Source organism: Anabrus simplex, chromosome 8 (assembly GCF_040414725.1).
Source record: "Anabrus simplex isolate iqAnaSimp1 chromosome 8, ASM4041472v1, whole genome shotgun sequence".
NCBI lineage: Eukaryota > Metazoa > Arthropoda > Insecta > Orthoptera > Tettigoniidae > Anabrus > Anabrus simplex.
The window spans coordinates 93,002,863-93,023,685 of NC_090272.1; the positions used below are offsets into that span (position 1 = coordinate 93,002,863).

General features: G+C 36.6%; 1 protein-coding gene across 2 annotated transcripts in view; it reads right to left on the bottom strand.

The window, feature by feature from the left end:
• Positions 1-13,836: 13,836 nt before the first annotated feature.
• LOC136879160 (protein zer-1 homolog) overlaps positions 13,837-20,823 on the bottom strand; it is an 80,854-nt gene continuing 73,867 nt past the window's right edge. For both annotated transcript variants that reach the window (XM_067152919.2, XM_067152918.2), the window contains exons 11-12: positions 17,180-17,277; positions 13,837-15,913 (exon numbers count right to left, since the gene is read on the bottom strand). In XM_067152919.2, the coding sequence (XP_067009020.1) occupies positions 15,768-15,913; positions 17,180-17,277 (244 nt within the window). In that variant the 3' untranslated portion in view covers positions 13,837-15,767. The remainder of the gene's footprint in view (positions 15,914-17,179; positions 17,278-20,823) is intronic.

Below are 20,823 nucleotides of genomic sequence, written 5' to 3' on the forward strand. Positions count from 1 at the left end.
TCGAACCTGCCAAGTTAGAGTCAGAGGGCCAGCACCTCAAGCGCCTGAGCCACTCAGCTCGGTTAATACACAACATTTACATGAAATATGCACATTTATCAATGCTAATACATTTATTGAAGGTTTGAGTGAGAATGCTAGTAAATCAGGATAACAGTAGTGAATAAGATGAAATTGCAGCCACAGGTAGGCCTACTGTTCATGCTGATTACATGGATATATAAAAATAAAATGTACATCCTGGGCCTACATACACAAAATGGTTTACAATGGCAGCAATTCATTCAACTACTTTTCCAAACATTTTGCTGTCAATATGCCTATAATTGAATACTTGCCAATGGCAATGGTTCCATTTCTATAGTTTAATGCCTCTCTGGTATTACCATATAAATTTGTTTCTGAATGGATGTGAGCAAATACTTCACTTCCTGTTATAGCACAAAGATTCTGTAAATATACTGTGTATGTAATTAGCTTATGATTCATTCCACATAATGTACGCATTTATGTTACTGACCAAGGCATTGAAACCACATTATGTAGTAATTTAACTGTATTTCTTTTTTTTTTTTGTCTTATAAAAGGATGTGTAACTGTTTTACTGAATTTTAAAAAATGCAAAATTTTGAGTATTTTTGGGGAGAAAAAAATGATGATTTTTAGCAATTACTCTATTGTCTGCCTGACAAAGAAAGGGTTAAAGCATAAAATACAACATACACAACTCACAAACATGTCTTCTATTAGGTACTCACTCACTAACAAGCTTGCTTTGTATACAAGGTGATTCCTGTGCACTGAGACGGCTGTCATATTGTACAGCAAGTTCTTAGATCAAATGCTCTCACTGTATCATTCACTTTAATTGTTAGAACAACAAGAGTTTTTTGAGAGGCTATTTCAATGCAATGTGATCAATCTGGGAAAGAACTTTCTACTTATAAGAAATCATCAGAATGTTTTCAAACATATCAAAATTAAAGCTGAAGGAAAATTCCTTTCAATATGCCTAAAACATGCAATAAGTTCTGAAAGATCCAAAGCTAACATTTGTCATCCTCTTAATGCCTTTCTGCTATTGATCATGTAATAATTAATAAAATGTTTTCAATCACACACACACAAAAATAAAAAGATGAAGGAAAATTCCTCATTTAATATCCACGTAAGTCATAAGGATAACTCATTTTAAAACATATCTATGTTCAGTTTATAATATGGATTAAATCAGAGTTCCCTATTTTTAAGAACTGACCTGAAAGTTTTCTATTACATAAAAATAAAATCTGAAAGAAAATTCCTCTTTCAATATGTTTAAAACACACAATAAGTTTTGAAAAATGAATAATTAATTCCTTGTCTTTTTGGGTCATGCAATAATTAATATCAACATTACAGAGTCATAAACATTTTAAAACAAATCATGGCAAAGTTCACAAGGTATTCAGAACCCCAATATGTGAAAATCCATAGCTTAAGATCAGTTTATAATTTGAATTAAACAAGGGACAGCAATTGGTCATGAAAATGAAGTTCGTCATCCATTCTGCGCAGTGGATTTACCCAGGAGCAAATGTCCTGAACCCTAGGGAGGATAATTAGAATATTACAAAATTTACATTAGTTTTCAATACGTCCATCATCTGGAAAGAATTATTATTAAGTACTCTATCCTTCATTAACAAGGGGCACCATGTGGAGGATTTATAATGTGCCAACTCAGTAGTTCGAAGTGATAAAATGACAGCATCTGTACAGGCTTAATATTCTTTAGCAAATAAACAAGTTTCCATGGGATAGTGTTAATTCTGTTGTCATTTATCATCATCATCATCTATTTCCTATCACTGAGCCTAGTAAATTAATATTAATAAACAAAAGGTGAATTTGCATACAAGCTTTCCTACACTCTGTTCACTACCCCTTATCTCTGTGAATATGGTTTCCCTAACATCTGTAATCAATTTGAAGTACAGAGCTGAGGTCAACATCAAAACTTAAATAGGTGTTGCAATATCTGAAACAACACCAAGATACCAAACAATCTAATTAACGATAAAGAGGCTCATTTTCACTGAAATCTCCTTTGAACTTCATAGCATAAAATTCCGATTTTTATCCTGTACTGCTTACGGTACGTAGAATTTTTACTTTGCAGCCAAATTCTCTTCTCCTTGAAGTGTCTATGCACACAAATTGATCACCAGGAACGTTATCTGTTTGCAGTTTTGATCACTCAATCCCGCATCACAGCACTCCATTAATCTGATGAGCTAAACAACAACACCACACGAGGGATCAGTTATGAACACCGCAAACCACCTTAGTACAAATTGTCAGGTTTGATGGACTTTGTTCACGTTCCCTCCTTTGATCCAGTGTGGCACAAGTTTCCACACACCTACATGTATATTTTCTCTAAATCCTTGATTAGAAGAATCTTTTCTTGAAGATGTCACATCAACTTTTCAGAATTCAAACTTCGGGGGGTACAAAGTCAGGGTTAGGGTTGCTTGACAATTTTCTTCTTCATTACCTCACAGGTTATTCAACAACTCATCAAATGAGATTTATAAAGTTTTGCAAATACCATTCATCAATCTGGAGAACAATACAAAGATATCAAACATTTTATTAAAAAATTAACTAAGTTACGCATCACAATCTATCAATAATTAAAAGATTTCTTTTCAAGATTTCAATGTAAATATTAACATTTTATCGACAATTAGCACTATGTTGTTTTCCATTTACTTTAGCTCATAAAATAAAGAAAAAAAAAGAATGTTCTAATGAATCACAGATTGGCAGTGTCTTCTTCTCACTATTGCTGAAGGAGTATTTACAACCTGAATGTGCTCTGACAGTGTCTTCACCTTACAAAAAATGTACTAAATCTAACATTAAAAAAGCACAGGTAGAGTAGTATACCATGTTTTATATTTGCCTTAGAAGCAATTATTTGTTTTTTTTTTTGCTAGGGGCTTTACGTCGCACCGACACAGATAGGTCTTATGGCGACGATGGGATAGGAAAGGCCTAGGAGTTGGAAGGAAGCGGCCGTGGCCTTAATTAAGGTACAGCCCCAGCATTTCAATTATTTGTTACCTGAAATTAAGATATGTACTAAACAGGGATTTAATATGATTCTGTTATCTTCTGTTCAAACTATGGGAATACTAACACACTCCATGGCGCTGTAGCCCTACCAAGCGACTGCTGCTTAGCCCGAAGGCCTGCAGATTACAAGGTGATGCGTGGTCAACATCCCATCAGCCGTTATTCCTGGCTTTCTAGATCAGGGCTGCTATCTCACTGTCAGATAGCTCATCAACTGTAATCATGTAGGCCAAGTGGACCTCGAACCAATCCTCAGGTCCAGATAAAAAATTCCTGTCCTGGCTAAGAATCAAACCTGAGACTCCAGGTAAGAGGCAGGTACACTACCACTACACTGCAGGGCTGGCATAAGTATAGTACATGATGAAAACAAAAAATAAAAAAGGATGAGCTTATGGTGGTTTTAAGGGATCCAGTTGCAAGATTGTAATCCAGAACCAGTATGTAGTGTTCTATATGGAAATTACAATGCTTTAACATCTTTCCTGTCTACTGTGGACTATGCAAGATTATTTTCAGTAATACTCCAATAACTTTATATTCGGATAGGTTGAAGTAAAAATTTACATACAAATATCCACTACTATGCCAACTTTTTACTTATATTGTGAAAAGTGTTCTTTGTTCAGTTTGGAGGAAGAGAGTTTAACTCAAATATCAAATCAATATCAAATATAAATTAGCAGTAATTTTAGTATGTTTTACTCAAGTATTTTTAAGTATAATACTGAGTGAATTTTGTCACTTTATAAAATATTTAAACAGGAATCTTGACCGCTTAGCTCTCAATCAAGTCAATTAGTATAATGCTAAGTGAATTGTGTTACTTTATGAAAAAAATCTGCAGTCTTTACAAAAGGTGGCTAAGCAGGAGATTATATCTGAAGTATGAGATTTTAAAGAATTTGAGGCTCTATGTGAACTAGAAACTCATTTAAAATTTGCACTGTTATGGCAGCTTTTTCAAACAAGATTTTTTCAAATGATCTAGTTCAGAATTCATAGTAAAGCCAGAGTTCAAACCCTGGGCCTCTTGGACCAGCAGCTCATAAAGCTAACCCCTAAACAAGGGAGACAGTCAAGATGATATTGTGGTGTAATTTGTTAAACTGTTTCTGTGTCAGAACTAAATATGTTAATAAAAAATTACATACACAAATTAGTCACCTCATAATAACATTAATATTATACCTACTAGCCAGAAAATAATTCATGCCCAAACAGTCTGATGAATGATGGTAATGGAGTTCCATATACAGTATATTAAGGTCATCATTCGGATCAGCTCCTCTATTAGATCTAGTACAATGGCAATTGTGGTGAAGACTCTGATTCTACTAAGCACTTACTATAGTCTATTACATCTTATTAACATTTTCTGTTTTTTTTTTTTTTTTTTTACACTCACTAATGAACAAGTATATTATCTACAACACACTCAAAAGTAATATAAGTAATATCTATTTCTTGTTCAATCTGAACTTTTATATACCAATGAATGTTGCACTATGACAATATACACGGTTTGTTGAAATGAAGCATAGACCAGTTCAAAGGTACCATTGTCAATTACAGTAATTTGTGTGTGATAAATTTATTTGAATTAACAATAAAGCATGCAGCCAGGTTTTGGGAAGCATCAGGTAAAAAGAAATCAAAGTCAACAAAGTGCTGTTGCAATAAAGAAATAAGGCACTATGTGAACAAAAATAAGCACATTACAAACTATTCAATTGCAGGAAAAGTGCAGTGTACTGTATTTGCTGCATAAGTCTTTGACTAGGTTCAACCTTTTGGCATCTGATTGTCATCTCTGGGTGTCGACATTAAACCTTCTTGGGAAGTCATAACATCACAGCTTAGGTCAAAAATTATGTGGTATTATTTGTTCACCTGTTACTTGTTCAAAATTAAATTTTAAAATCATGCAGAAAACCTTCACATTCTTTAAGGAAGCTTCCCACCAACTCGTAAATCAGTAAAATCTCTGTCTGAACATGGCTCATTTCCAACTAAAACAGCATGCACAGAGATTTTTTTTACTTTGTCAGCTCACTAAACTGTCTCGAGCAAGTAATGCTAGAAAAATACATAAATCACAAATCCAATTGTGTAACCTTTCATAACCAGTGAACCTACCCACTTATTCCATCCACTGCCATTAATGACCAGCTTGTGAGCCTACTGAACACTAAGTACTTAGTAGAACCATTTATGAGCTATAGTTATTAAAATGGATGTGCAACGAGAGCTCAGTGGAGCTGAAAGACGAATGACTATCGGTGCCCACTGATTTGGTCATTCCATCTGGAAATTTCTGAGATACCCCCCAACACTGAATCATACAGTGGTGAAATGGAAATGCCAGAGAGTTAGTTATAAAACCCCATCTCATTAGGGAAGTCAGAACAATTGACAGATAGGGACCGCCTATGCCTTCGCCGTGTTGAAATGGCAAGCTTTGTTAGAAATGTGGTCACAATCTTTTTACTGGCATCTGGACGCAATGACAGTACTTGTACAATTTGTTGGGAGGCATTTGTACTTGGATTTCAGAGGTGAGCTGCGACATACAGCACTGAGTACTCGCCCTGATTACAGTGGTGCAATACACTTCCCTGTGAACTCTACAGTAACGGGAGTGACGAATCATGTTACATGCTGTAGTAATCTGATGGATGCATATATATCTACCTTAAAGAAATTGGAGTAGATGCTCCACCTAATCAACACTTCAATAAACAGGTATGAATATATATTTCATATTGTTAGGCCAGTTTTGGTACCTATGGTACCATCTTCAGTAACAGACTGAGAAAATTTTAAAAAATAAATTAGCACTAATAAGAAAAAAGCCTTAAAATGACCTAGAGATATAATCCACCTGACAACCACCCCAATTAGGGAATCAAAAGATCGGCCTCCTAATCAGTTCATATGAATAATATTTATTTTATATGATGTTTGGATTAAGCAGTGCTTAAGCCATAACTCAAGATTACTATTGCCACCATCACGCAGATTGTTTCTTACAGATTTTATTTGAGAAAGGAAATCCAATACATGGTTCTTCAAGTTAGGGATTGTATTGGGCACGATGTTTCTCCTCAACACAGCTCAACAACTTTTCATGTTACCGTATACACCTATATGCTATCATACTGAAGACCTATTCAGGTCACGTTTTACTACAAGGGGGTATTCAATATAGTTTATCTACAATTTTTATAAATATCTTGCTCCCATTCAATTTTAATCTTCAGTGAGTGCGACTATGTCATTTTTTTCAATTCGTGTATACCAATTCAGACTTTAAGTCACTTATTTACAACAATAGCATTTGGCACTTTAAATGTGTTATACATTTATTTTAAGTGTTACCTCAAGACCTTCGACAATGTGGAATTCCTGAACTTTGTTAAACAAGTCTATTAGAACTCTATGGTTACACTACATAACACACACATGTTTTACCTGTAATGTTCTTGTACTGTTTTTAATTGTGTTTCATTATTTAAGGCTTTTTTCTTATTAGTGCTAATTTATTTTTTAAAAATTTTCTCACATCTGTTACTGAAGATGGCACCACAGGTACCAAAACTGGTCTAACACTATGAAATAAATATTTCTACCTGTATACTGAAGTGCTGATTAGGTGGAGCATTTACTCCAATTTATTTTAAGGTATTGTCTATATCAGCACAGAATGAAAATAATTAATTACGATGTGTACAGATTTGGTGAATGCCAGGTGAGTATTACTCACCAGAGGAGATGGATACAGAGACTGGAAAGAGGCCTAGGGGACGTCCAGAATGAGATGGAGGAGCTCTGTTGTAGACTGTATTGTAAATAGAGGAAACAATAGCAATAAAGTACTAGAAGAGGAATGGTGGAAAGATTGAGTAAGGTGGAGGGCTTTGGTACACTACCCTACCCAGAGAGAATCTGGAAAAGGGAATGGATGAAGAAGAAGAGTGCATTGTTCCCACTGTGAAATTTGGCAGATGGGGCATTATGGTGCAGGCCTGTACTTCATAGTTCGATCTTGGTCCACTGGTTTTAGATCCTCAAACCCTGATTGGTGAAACCTGTCAGGCAATATTGGACAATTCAGTGCTACCCATCCTGTGCCAACAAATTAGAACTGGCCCTTTTCATTTTCAACACGACAATACACCTGTTCATAAAGCAAAGGCCATAACTAAATGGTTTGTCCAAATGAGAGTGAATGAAATCAAATGGCAGGCCCACAGCCCTGACTTAAGCATCTCTGGGATGAGGTACAATGCCGGTTGACAGCCAGACCCGACTGCCCCAAAACAGTGACAAAACTGTTTGCCATACCTGCAGACATCTACTGGAACTTGGTGGAAAATCTTCCTAGAAAGGGCTGTGGGAATAGCGAAGGGTAGACCTACATCATAAGGAGCAATATCTGATTATACAATGTGTGTTTCACGAGTGTTCACAGGTGTGTTCCCAAGATTGTGTATTTTATAACAATTTAAGCCCCAGACATTTATCCTTCTTACATAAAATACAAATCAACTGACAGTTTCCCATTACGGGACAAATTAGGTACTACTATTACAGCAATACTTAGTTCTCCTCACACAATGTGATGAAATACAAGAAGTTATGAATGACAACTCAGTCTATGTTTCATTGGAACACACTTTACATAACTCTTATTCCCATTACAGAATTCATGAATCCACACCCAGGCTAATGCATTAGGATGAGGCAATAATAGTTCATTAAAATAAGGCAAATAAATAGTTTCTTATTAGTCCTGTGATGACCAATTTCTTGGAGCAATACTGTCTACCAACCCTTGTAATTAAATATATTATGTAAAATATAAATTTGAAAATTATACATAATTCATGTTAGTTAAACATATAATATTATAATTGATGGTATGTTTAACAAACATCTGTATTCTAAAGTTACACCACAGTCTTTGTTTTATGTCTTTGGATGAAACTAAGACTGTGTTATTCATACTACAAGGTTTGAAATGAGTGGATTGTTTTTCATGTTATATTTCACATGAGACTACACATAATTATGTACATAAATAGACAGTTAAACTTCAAGAAACCGATTGTTGTGAATGAATGTGGCTTTTATAATTTGTGATAAAGAGTCTTATAATTACAATAGTTATATGATCTGTAATGTATATTCTGAAACTGAGAAAAAGAAGACGACAAGTAACAGGAAGTAACAAAGACAGTTCCAAGCTTACAACAAGATAGTTCTCAAGGGAGGAGTTAATGTAATGTCTATCAGCATTTTGGTCACAGACGCACAGTTTTTGTGTTAGAAAGAAATATACAGTGGAGGCTCTCTTAACCAGCCTGGTCAGGACTGGATCCTTGGTCAGATAACAGAATGGCTGGTTAAGCCAATCATATTAAAGAAAAGGACCTATTTAATTTTTAGTTCTATAATTTAAGATGTTTTAAACAAGATTTGGAAACATATTAGACTTATAAACTGACTATAACCGGTATCCACTATTATAAACGATAAGCAGTATGAAACAAGTTGCATCTTATCCACAAGTGCGTTGTGGTGGGAGACAGCATGGGTGCTCGTGACTGTGGGAAACTAGAAGCAATGTTATCCACTGGGTCGGCTGGTTATGATATATTTCAAGCTTGAATTATTGTAAAAAATATACCAGCTTAAATGTTTATGGTCAAGAAAGAGTAATCATACAAGTATTTCAATAGCAAATAAATAAATCCTCTATCCAAAAGTTTAGAGTAGTGCAGATTTCTTGGCCAGTCAGATAGTTACAAAATTTTCTGTAGTTTTGCATATAACACTGAAGTTTTCCTCTGGACAAGGATGCATTAGACTTGAAGATATGAACTTCAGGACACAGTAAGCACATATTCTGAATTAAAAGATTTTTAGAAATACTAAGCACTAAAGTTATCAATCGCAAGAGCTTCCATGCAAACAACAAAAAAATTATGAGAACAACAGTAAATGTATAATCAAATCAGAGAGTTTCTGTATACTGTAACTCAAAATACTATCAGTTAAGCAAGAGAAATCGCTCAAACTACAACAAAAAAATTATACCAACTTCACCTATACAATAGCTGCGAAACTACCACTTAAGTTTAGGAAAGAATCAAAGTGAAATTAATTCAATACACTAATGACACAGTGGATGACACATATCTGATGTGAAAGCAGTGGAGAGTAAGATTTAGGCATATTTATTTACTTTATGTAATTCATATTTATTGATACTAATGTGCAAAGAATTATGTTTTAAAATTTGATTTTGATACAAACTGTTTGATGTTATCAGAATACTCTGAATTTTGCAGCCCTAGCATAATTTCTCTCCTTGATTATTCACCTCCAAAATTCAAAGAGGGAGGGAAAAAAAAGGGGGAATAATGCAAATGAAGAGAACAGAAATGTCAGTTAAGGCTCATTGAGATTCTGTCTTGTACCTAATTTTGAGCTTCCTGAAGGAAACAAATTCTCTTCTACCTGAATTATTCACCTTTATAGTTTGATGAGTATGACTTGTAATTCTGTACAGGGTATAATCTTGTCCACCATTTCCTTTACTATGGTGTAAGATAGAAGGCATGGAGAATCGTTATACGAGGGCTGTACATAAAGTAATTCGCAATGTAGTCCAGACACTAGATCATGCATGCAGAGACAGGCTATGGGAGCGGTCCAATGGCGCTGTTGTTGATGTGTATTGTGCGTTTCACAGCCATCCAGTTGGGAATGGTGTTGCTGTGTGGCATTGAAGTGAAGAGTATTAATTTCACCGTTCTCAAACATGTTTTCAATAGGTGATCAGTGTTCGTTGATTAAAATTGAGTGCATCAGAATGTTAGCCGGCCCCGTGGTGTAGGGGTAGCGTGCGTGCCTCTTACCCGGAGAACCCGGGTTCGATTCCCAGCCAGGTCAGGGATTTTTACCTGGACCTGAGGGCTGGTTCGAGGTCCACTCAGCCTACGTGATGAGAATTGAGGAGCTATCTGACGGAGAGATAGCGGCCCCGGTCTAGAAAGCCAAGAATAACGGCCGAGAGGATTCGTTGTGCTGACCACACGACACCTCGTAATCTGCAGGCCTTCGGGCTGAGCAGCGGTTGCTTGGTAGGCCAAGGCCCTTCAAGGGCTGTAGTGCCATGGGATTTGGTTTGGTTTTGGCATCAGAATGTTATTGAGGATTATGCGAAGCCTGTGGCGAGAATGCATTACCGTGTAGGACGGTTGCATGGCAAGGTATTTTGTGGAGGTCGAAATGAGACTGCAGAAATGCACTGCATAGGTCAGCAGTCCATTCCTCAAGATCAGATTGACATCACGAGTGGTCTCGTTCTGTAGACCGTCCATGGATGGACTGTCCGGGAATTATACGTACAGGTTGGTCTCGGTCATCAAACAGTGTGGCACATACTGATGAAATATCTTAACATAAGGAAAATTGCATCACGCTGGATTCCATATCAACTCACCAATGTACAGACCACCTGGACAGATACCGCAAAAAAGGAGACTCATTTCTGCAGCGCATGTCGCCATTGATGAGACGTGGGCACGAGCCTATGTGCCTGAATTAAAGCATCAATCGAGTGAAAGGCATCACCCAGGTTTGCCACGTCCACAAAAATTTCGACAGGAACCCAGTCGGATGACACTTATGCTGATTGTGGCATACAACTACGAATTGTTGATATTTAGAAATTTCATGATCCGTATTGAAGTGGGATTACAATAATTGAAATTAAGAGGGTTCCTCCTATTCAATACAAAGACATTTATTAACGTGAATGAATCGCATGTCGTTTACATGAGGTACTAGTTTCGGCACTAAACTTGTGCCATCATCAGCCAACAAGTCAAAACGGGCAAACACAATATAACTTTAAAACAACTTTAAAACACACCATAACACCTGCACAAATGAATATGAAATAAAATACGGTATATGATGATATTGCATTTCAGTTTAAAATCCATTTAAATGACGATGACTCCATTGTTGTATACCCATGGCGGTTTGTCTAGCTTGTATGTCTTTAGTTTTTTAATCTATTAAAATTATGCTGCAGAGTTTAATGTCATATGAAGTTAACACTATGTGTGTTCTGTACTTTGGTTCTGAAAAATAAACATGCAGATGATGAACTTGGTTAGATCCAAAGAATTCCCACTTCAATATGGGTTTTGGAACCTCGAGCAGCCTGAGTGATCGGCGGACGGAGCTGGAGTCCAGAAGAAGAAAGCGTTATGAGCTTAAATAGATTTTAAACTGACATGCAATATCATCATCATATACCGTATTTTATTTCATATTCATCTGTGCAGGTGTTATGGTGTGTTTTAAAGTTGTTTTAAAGTTATATTGTGTTTGCCCGATTTGACTTGTTGGCTGATGGCGGCACAAGTTTAGTGCTGAAACTAGTACCTCATGTGAACGATATGTGATTCATTCACGTTAATAAATGTCTTTGTATTGAATAGGAGGAACCCTCTTAATTTCAATTATTGGAATACAACTACGAAGGTGTTATTCTTACACATGCTGTGCCTGAGGGACAAACTGTGAACAGTGACTACTATTACCAATTTCTGGAGCGACATCTGCGTCCGGCTATGCGGCGCAAACATCTACGTTTATTGCAAGACGATCACCCTATTGTGTTGCATGACAACGGCATGTTGTCATGTTGCAAACAATGTTGAGTTAGGCAATGGGAGGTCTTGTAACACCCTCCACACTCACCAGAAATGAGTTCTTGTGACTTCGACCTGTTTCTGAAATTGAAGGAACCCCTCCGAGGCCACCAGTTTCCTGACGTGGCATCTGTACTCTGCGGAGTAGGATGCTCCGTCGCCATCACCAACAGAGAACGCCTTGTCAACGGTCCCCAACGGCTTCCCAACATTTGGCAATGCAGGTGACTGCACTGAAGGAATGTAATTCAATTGTACTTGTTAGTTCATTAAATACTGGGTTCTATCAATATTGCCACTACCCCTGGCTGCATCTTCCTATTCCATGCGAGATCTCCCCATGATTTCTGTCATACTATTTTTGATATATAAAGATTCTTGAGTAATACAAGTGTATGAGCCAAGCAGAGGATCAGACTTTCTATAACAATTTTAGCTGATATAAACTTATTGCTTTAGAACAAACTCTATTTTAAATTTGCTTATTTAAAGGGGCCTAACATATAGGTCATCAGCCCTATTTTGATTTTAACCAGTGCACTAACATCTCCAACTTTCTCTCCTTGAACGTTCAGTCCTTTGTTTTATTTACATAGAAAATACCTTAAGAAAGCATGCAAATAGATATCAACTTTCAGACCGTCAAAATACCAAGGCATCTGAATGTAAAATGTCTTTCACACCTTTAAATAACGAAAAAAAACAACTTTACCTTACTTTGGAAACTAATGAAGTTTTGCAGCAAGCAAGATACAATTTTTCTGATCTTAAGTGTTCTAAATATGCATCTATAAAATTATTAAAAATCCTATAAAACTATTTTAAAATACCATAAAATTACAAAAACAAGCTTAAAAACTATGTTTTGTAGACATCCTACATTTTTACAGTTACGCACATTTGTGAATCATATATAGCACATTTTGCAGTCTCTATGGTGAGAAGAATCAGTTTATTATATATATAAGCAGCTTGCTTGTATTCAATATCATATTTTAAAATCAAATTTAGTTATAGCTGCATTCTATCTGCTCATATAACTTGAATCTGATTCAGGAATTGGGCATTTAATATCATCAATTCTCTTGCTTTATACTTATAGGCTAGACCATCGTCCTATAAATTAGTTAAATTTAGCGAGTGGTATCTACAAAGTAGTGTGTCAGTGTTAGATACCAAAAAGTGAACTTGTACATTTAGAAAGCTATGAATACATAAACTAACATGAAGCTGTGAGCTTATTATGATTACTGTTTAAACTTCTGAGACCAATTGGCAGGTATGCTACTTATACAGTAAGTTGGGTGGTCTAACATAACAGAGCCTTCAGACAAGTAGATTTTCAGTCCAAACTCTTGATGTGTCAGCAACCTCTGCTTTACCTATACAGTGGGATGGTTTACTTTTAACTAATAAAGAATGTTGCAGATTCTTATTAGGAGTAAATAAGTATTTCTATGACTCACTAGATGGGGGTTAAAGCATTGTGCATGTGGGGAGGGGTATCCATTGATGGTTGCATATTGTTTGTTATGGAGCAGGGGCATAAGAGGAGCGATGAGTAGGTGGATATACTGTTAGTGTATGTGAAAATAAGAAAAATTGATTTCCTTTTGCAGGGCTACTCGTATGATATAATTTATCCAAATACCTGATATCAGAGGTGATCATGTAAGAAGGATTACAGCAGCAAGTGAAAGTGTCACATTCTTCATGCTGTTGAGGATGCAAGAAAGCATTATGAGGTGTATGGTGCTTAATGTGGAACAAGAGGATGAGTATTTTGAACATACTTTGTAAATAAAATTGTACTACACAGTAACAAAACTGCACAGTTTATTTACTTTCTTTATTCCGTTACTTCCCTCGGGGGAGCCTGTTAACCCCTAGAGGGCGAAACCCTGGGTGGCGGATAGGGGGACCCTACAATTCAGTAGGGCTGGTTGAAATACGTAATACAACTTGCGGACCAACAGGATGCCCATATCCTGGGGGCTTTAAAATACTGGGACACCCTCTCTCCAGGGGTCACAAATATGTAGAGCCCACATCCAGGGTATGGGTGAAGACCCCAACAGCATCAGTGGCGGAGAAGGTGGACATCGGTACGGCATCGGTGGTGGAAGAGGGAAACTTATAGCGTCTGTACTCCAGAGGAGCGGACTAGAATAACACCTGGCAGTAGGTATAAAATGCCTTTGGGAGTGGCGACCCCATCATAATAATAACCTATATATGGTATGATACTAGGAAATCAACCTCGGAAAAGGTTGGGACATCCTCTGCTTAAAGCGACGTACAGTTCTCAGGATACTGGGGGAATTGTGAGAAATGGACGACCAGTAACCAACATTAATATAGGAATAGTAAATCTTATGACCCTGTCAGAAAAAGTGGAAGTAGTAGTAGATTTCATGGAGAAGGAGAAGGTGGAAATGATGGGGCTGAGTGAAGTGAAATGGAAAGGTAACAGAACGAAGAAATTGAGAAAAGGGTACACATTATACTGGAGTGGTGGCCAAGAGGCAATAAACAGAGTGGGACTAATCATTTCGAAGCAATTGGAGGAGTATATTAAAGTGGTAGAATGTGTGAGTGACAGAATAATGAAGATTAGACTAAAGATGAAGAATGAAGTGATTGACTTCATACAAGTGTATGCACCACACAAGGGAAACAGGGAAGAAAATATTAAAGGATTCTTGGAGAAAGTAGAAAGAGAAATTTCAGGTGTGGAAGTGGTTATTATGGGAGATCTGAATGCACAGGTCAGAAACAAGAGACAAAGCAAAGGAAGAAGTCATTGGACCATATGGATATGGGAAAAAGAATTGTGAAGGACAGGAACTAGTGGACTTCTGTGAAAGGAATGGACTTATAGTGGGGAATACATGGTTTTGAAAGAAAAACAGCAGGAAAATTGAGATATGGGTGGGGTGATATAAGAACAAAATCAGTAATTGAGTACTTTTTGGTGAAAAGGACAAATCGCAGAAGTTGATGGATGTGACAGCTTTATCAGCAGAAGCATTTGATGGGGACCATAGAGTTGCGGTGGCAAAATTACGGTTGGGAAAAATGGAAAAACTAAAAGAGATATCAGGAAGCAAAATAAAAGTATAGAAATTGAAAGACAAAAATGTACAGGAAAATTTTCAGGAGGGATTGAAGCAACAAATTCCAGTTACTGAAGTGGAAAATGTAGAAGAGGAGTGGGCCAATTTTAAAAGGCATTTGTTAGTGCAGCAGAGAGTGCTTGCAGCAGGACATCTATAAGAGTGAAAGAAAAGGAGACACTATGGTGGAATGAGGAAGTGAGTAATATATTGTTCTTTTCACATTTATTAACATAAATCACTAAATTATCATAAGCATTTTCTTTTCAGTTTACAAAAAGAACCTTTTGTCTTCATGTATTGTCAACTGATTCAAAACACTATTGAAGTGCTAAAATATGTTTAGGAATCACTTGTAGAGTACGGTAATTAATGTTGTTTAGAATTCAAACTGAAACAAATGTCTCAAATTTTTCAGTTGAAAGAAGCATATGTAACCAAAATACTGTTTAACACTATAGCTCCTCCCATTTAGAATATCCTGCTTCAAGGAACAGTCTCAGCACACCATCTACATCCCCGTTAAGACTATAACTGAACCTAACAGAATGGAGGGATATATATGGGGATAAGAGTGAAGGTCATGAAATTCTGACATATCAGAAAGTGACTTCCAACCTCCATGACCACACTTTCAGAAAACAACATCCAGAGAGAAGAAAAAGTATGCATGTTACAGCATAAAAAATGTATCAACAAAAACATACACAGCTGCAAAGTGAAGCATTAATATACCTATGTTATATTTCACATCAAATCTTTATATTTTACAGGATAATTTACAGGTCTTAGCTTATCCAACATATCTGTTCTTTTGACAGTGGGCTATGACAAAGGTGGCTAATTCCTTAATGCGAGCGTAAGGCTTGTCGCTTTCTATAATCTCCAACAGAAGAGCAATACCACCTTCAGCCTCCACCAGCGAACAATATTTGGCAGCTGAAAGACAGAAAACTAGTTTAGAACAAAATATACATATCCACCTTATACAGTCAAGACAGACGAGGACAAAATTACAAAGAAAATCAACTTGCTATTTTAAAAAAACACTCACTCTCTTTCTCTCTCCCTTAAGAAAATATAATATTCAAGAACGCTCTATCGTCGGGTCATGTCGTCATGTTCCATGATGCTCGAGCTCTTACCCACACTAGACACTACAGGTCCAGGATTATACAGAAAGCCGTAGAAATACGTAGAAATCCTAACAATTTCAACAGGGAAACCGGCTATCAATTAAGTAATACCTGGTTGCCAGCCATTAAGAATTTACGTAGGTAGTTCCCTTCCCGGTCCCTTCACTATTGTTATTTCATCTCGGTGTTTTCAAAATTCGAACGTTCCTCGTCGCCAGATGTTTCATTCCAGGCTTGTGTCTATGCCATACACCTGCCAATGTCATGTGTTACGCAAACACGATGTATGAACTGCTTAGACCGATTGTGATAGTTCGGTCAGCTTCCGCTTCGAACGCTAGCATTGCCACGCCCTGGGGGCCATCTGGTGGCAAATGAACGTACCATTTCCACTTTTATTATAACGTTCCAAATTTAAAGTGTCATTGTTTAAGAAGAATTTCTTGTGGACAGTCGAGAATTCTTCTGAGGACGCAGAGCACACTTCCTTGCGAAACGTTAAGAACTTAACCTTATTTTCTTGACATGGCATAAGCCCAAAAGCCTATATAGCATAATGTCTTTAAGTATGGGCCGTGAAAGGATTAATGACATCTTATTGTATTATTTGTTGATAACATGAAGTTGCATAAAACTTATAAAATTCTGCAACATTTCTTTTTATAGCAAATGTCTTGAATGGGTAAATGTATCAACATGGTAAAATTATTCCAGAGTATTCCTTGAGCGAATATATTTTTCAACTTTCATATTTTGGCCAAGTTGTGGCTCATTCTGCTTTCTCCAAACAAGAACAGATGTATACAATATATCCAACTTTAATGAATTCTATGGTATAAAATGTTAAGAAAATATTCAATACAAGTCCTTTTTAAAAATTTGTTTATAGCTTACAGAAAAATGTTCGATGAACTGTAACTAGGTATTGAATAATTATATAACTATTCTGAAATATACTGAGTAATATTTCTAACAGAAAGAAAAATGGGTTTTATAGTATTTAATTCTAGTATCCTACAGGATGATGACAATTTATATTTATCAAATACATTTTTCATGGAACACTTACGGTATACTTTTGTAAGGTTGGCCAAAGCCCACACCGCCCAATGTTGACATTCAGGGGTATGGTACACTCTTGCTAGGTAAAGTATTGGCTCAAATGATCTGAAAAAGAAAATAGTTTATTAAAAGAAGAAGAAACTACAGTATTTTAGCTCTTAATCATAGCATTAAACCATTACAGTGAGGAGATCAGAGAGGACTGTGGTCAGGAGTCAAGATTTCTTTTTAACGAAAGAGCAAATAAGAAAACTTAAAATGTAAATGTAGTAAGAAAGTAAAGCTGAATTCAATGCGATGTGATTTACAGACAATTACACTTAAAAATACAATAAATGGATTTCTTTTTTCTTTTCCTGTTAGTTTAATGTAACACCAATTCAAGACAGGATTTTTGGCGATGATGGGATAGGAAAGGGCCAGGGTTGGGACGGAAGCGTCCAAGGCTTAATTAAGGAACAGCCTAGTGTTAAAATAGGAAACAATGGAAAACCATCTTCAGGACTGCCAGTAGTGAGATTCAAACACATCATCTACCAAATGCAAGCTAACAGCTACAGGGTACAAGCCAAATTATGGTTAAAAGTGAATTTCTTTCAAATATGATCTATTCCCTGGATTACCAGACATCCCAATTTTGGATACTTTGTTCCAGTGTCCTGAAAAACCTTCCTTGGGACAAAAAAAGTCTCTGGTTTTAAACATTGATTACTTGTTTATAATGAGAGTAGTTTGTATTAAAATGATACCAAGTCAATGCTTTCTTGATTATTATGAAATAAATGAGTTTTAAGGTTCACACCAAGGAGTGTGGCAGTTCTGACATTCGAAGGAAGTGCGTGGAGATATTTTTTCTGGTTTGGCCATTTGGTGCATTGTTGATTATGTCTGTGAGTGTAACAGCTTTAAGTTTTCATTAACATGCCAAAAAGAAAGCATTCATTTGTGATGAACTTCCAACATGACTTTCTGTATGATATGTTTGCAAACGTAATTTGAAAGACAAATTAGAGTGTATACTGTGTAATACAACATTTTCAATATCACATGGTGGGAGAGCAGCAGACATCAGTGACTGTATTGTTCCTGAAATATGTATGATAGAATAAATCATTTTCAATCATTAAAAGTGTATTGACAAGGTGGATTCAACATAATAGTACATTATGCAACAAGCCTATAATTGCAATAATTAAGACGCGAGTTGCACCAACACAGATAGGACTTATGGCGACGATGGGATAGGAAAGGCCTAGGAGTTGAAAGGAAGTGGCCATGGCTTTAATTAAGGTACAGCCCAGCATTTGCCTGGTGTGAAAATGGGAAACCACGGAAAACCATCTTCAGGGCTGCCGACAGAGGGATTTGAACCCACTATCTGCCGGATGTAAGCTCACAGCCGTGCGCCCCTAACTGCACAGCCAACTCGCCCGGTCTTGACAATGTCATATGTTTTCGAAGGTTCGATAGGAGGTCATCATAACCTAGCCTTATTTTAAATACAAACTGTTCATCGTACAGTTGGTGAAGTGAATTTGCAGGAATATGCCGTGTGGTTGTGGAATATTGGAAGCAGAAGGTGCATTGATGTTAATGTGTGTGTCCGACATCTTTGATTTTGCCATCCTTACCTAAATGGTCAAACAGTTGTATCATAATGAAAATCTGAACTCTGATTGGTGGAGAACCTGTATCATAATGAAACTTGAACTATAATGAGCCTCATTAACATTCAGTTTTCTGGCATATAATATTTATATTTCGGCATCGTTGAGCATAAACTATTTTAAACAGTTTCTTTAACAGATTTACCTGTTATCACTCATGTATTTCATAGGAAGCATCACAATGTCTTTAAAACACTGTGGTTTTGAAAATTTTCCTACAATTAAAGGAGACAGCTTTCTTGTTCCATTAAAATTTGAGTGCAACAACACTGTCAAGTTCTTTGTTGTGGTTCCAGCCATGACAACAAATCGTACCTATGAATGCCACTGTGTGGTCAGACATTAAATACAAAGATAGAAAAGGACCTATCTCATCGCCATTAAATATGTCTTTGGTGGCACATTAGGATTATTAATTCCAACACTCTTAATTTCACTACACGCATGCTTATTGCTAATCCCATAAACCTACCTAGTGGGCATGATCATTAAGGCATCTTGTTTCTAATAGCCCGATTCCACGGTTAGTCAGTTCGAGTTTCGTTGGCGGAAAAAATTTTCACCACCAGAATATTGACCGGCAGGGTAGGAGAGACGGTATTATACAATTTCTGATCACTAGATTGCGTGCCAACTAATTCCACACAGACTGAGGGCATATGATGCGTAAGAATAACGGATTCGAGTACCAAATCTATAGAAAGCCAACTTTTTCCCCAATTACAATTAAAAACAATCCGTTACATCCCAATTCCCACAAACAAGCAGCATATTATAGCTTAATTTATAGAGCTTTCAAAATTCCCCTCACACCCAAGGATCGCAATAAAGAAATAAATTATATAAAGAGCATAGCTGAGTTTAACGGATTCAATATAGAAATAGTTAACCGTATAATCAGAAAAGTCAAGAATAAACTAATGTCAAATCTTATTCCAGGTAAACAAAAAAGTCTAACATTTATCAGGTTTCAAGCCTATTTAAAAAACAAGATGTCAAAATCGCTTTTAAAACACATTCCAACCAGAGTATGTTTCTAAACTATAACGTTGTCAATTTCATTAATGATCAATATTCAGGTTCAGGGATTTATAATCTTACGTGTTCTCAATATTTTGCCTCATACATCGGACAGACAGGATGTAGTTTTTCAACAAGATATTTGGAATATTTTAATGCAAATAAACATAATAAATTTTCAGCCATGAGCATACACGAGGGAAATCGGACACAGTTACACAACAATAGAACAAGATTTACCAATTCTCAAGAATTTAAGAAAGGGCAAACTAATGAATGAGTATGCAAATATCTACAGTTTTTTTAGACCAACACTTCAATGAAAATCTCAATTTAAATGATGAAATAGACACCAAAAACCCTCTATAATAGCTAATCCCACAATTATTACAAATATTAAAAATAAAAGAGAGTAAATTTAAAAACATCAATAAATCTCCTCTCATAAAAGTTCCACCCTCAGTAAAAACTCCTCCAAGACCAAACAATACATTGTCCACCCACCCCTCCCCTACCCACCCCCTTCCGCAGGCCGCACACAGATACAACAGTAGGCACACAAGTTCAGCTACAGCCAGTTGATCCGGTAGTGTCACCAAGACAAGCCAGCCTCAAGAGAAAGAGATCGAGCGCAATTCCCCATTAAATTAATATTCACACTTCAATATTAAGAAATACATTTCTTCTCATTCCAGACACTCAATCAACTTCATTCTTCAAATATATATATATATATATGCCGTATGGCTTTTAGTGCCGGGATATCCCAGGACGGGTTCGGCTTGCCAGGTGCAGGTCTTTCTATTTGACTCCCGTAGGCGACCTGCGCGTCATGATGAGGATGGCATGATGATGAAGACAACACATACACCCAGCTCCCGTGCCAATGGAATTAACCAATTAAGGTTAAAATCCCCGACCCGGCCGGGAATCGAACCTGGGACCCTCTGAACCGAAGGCCAGT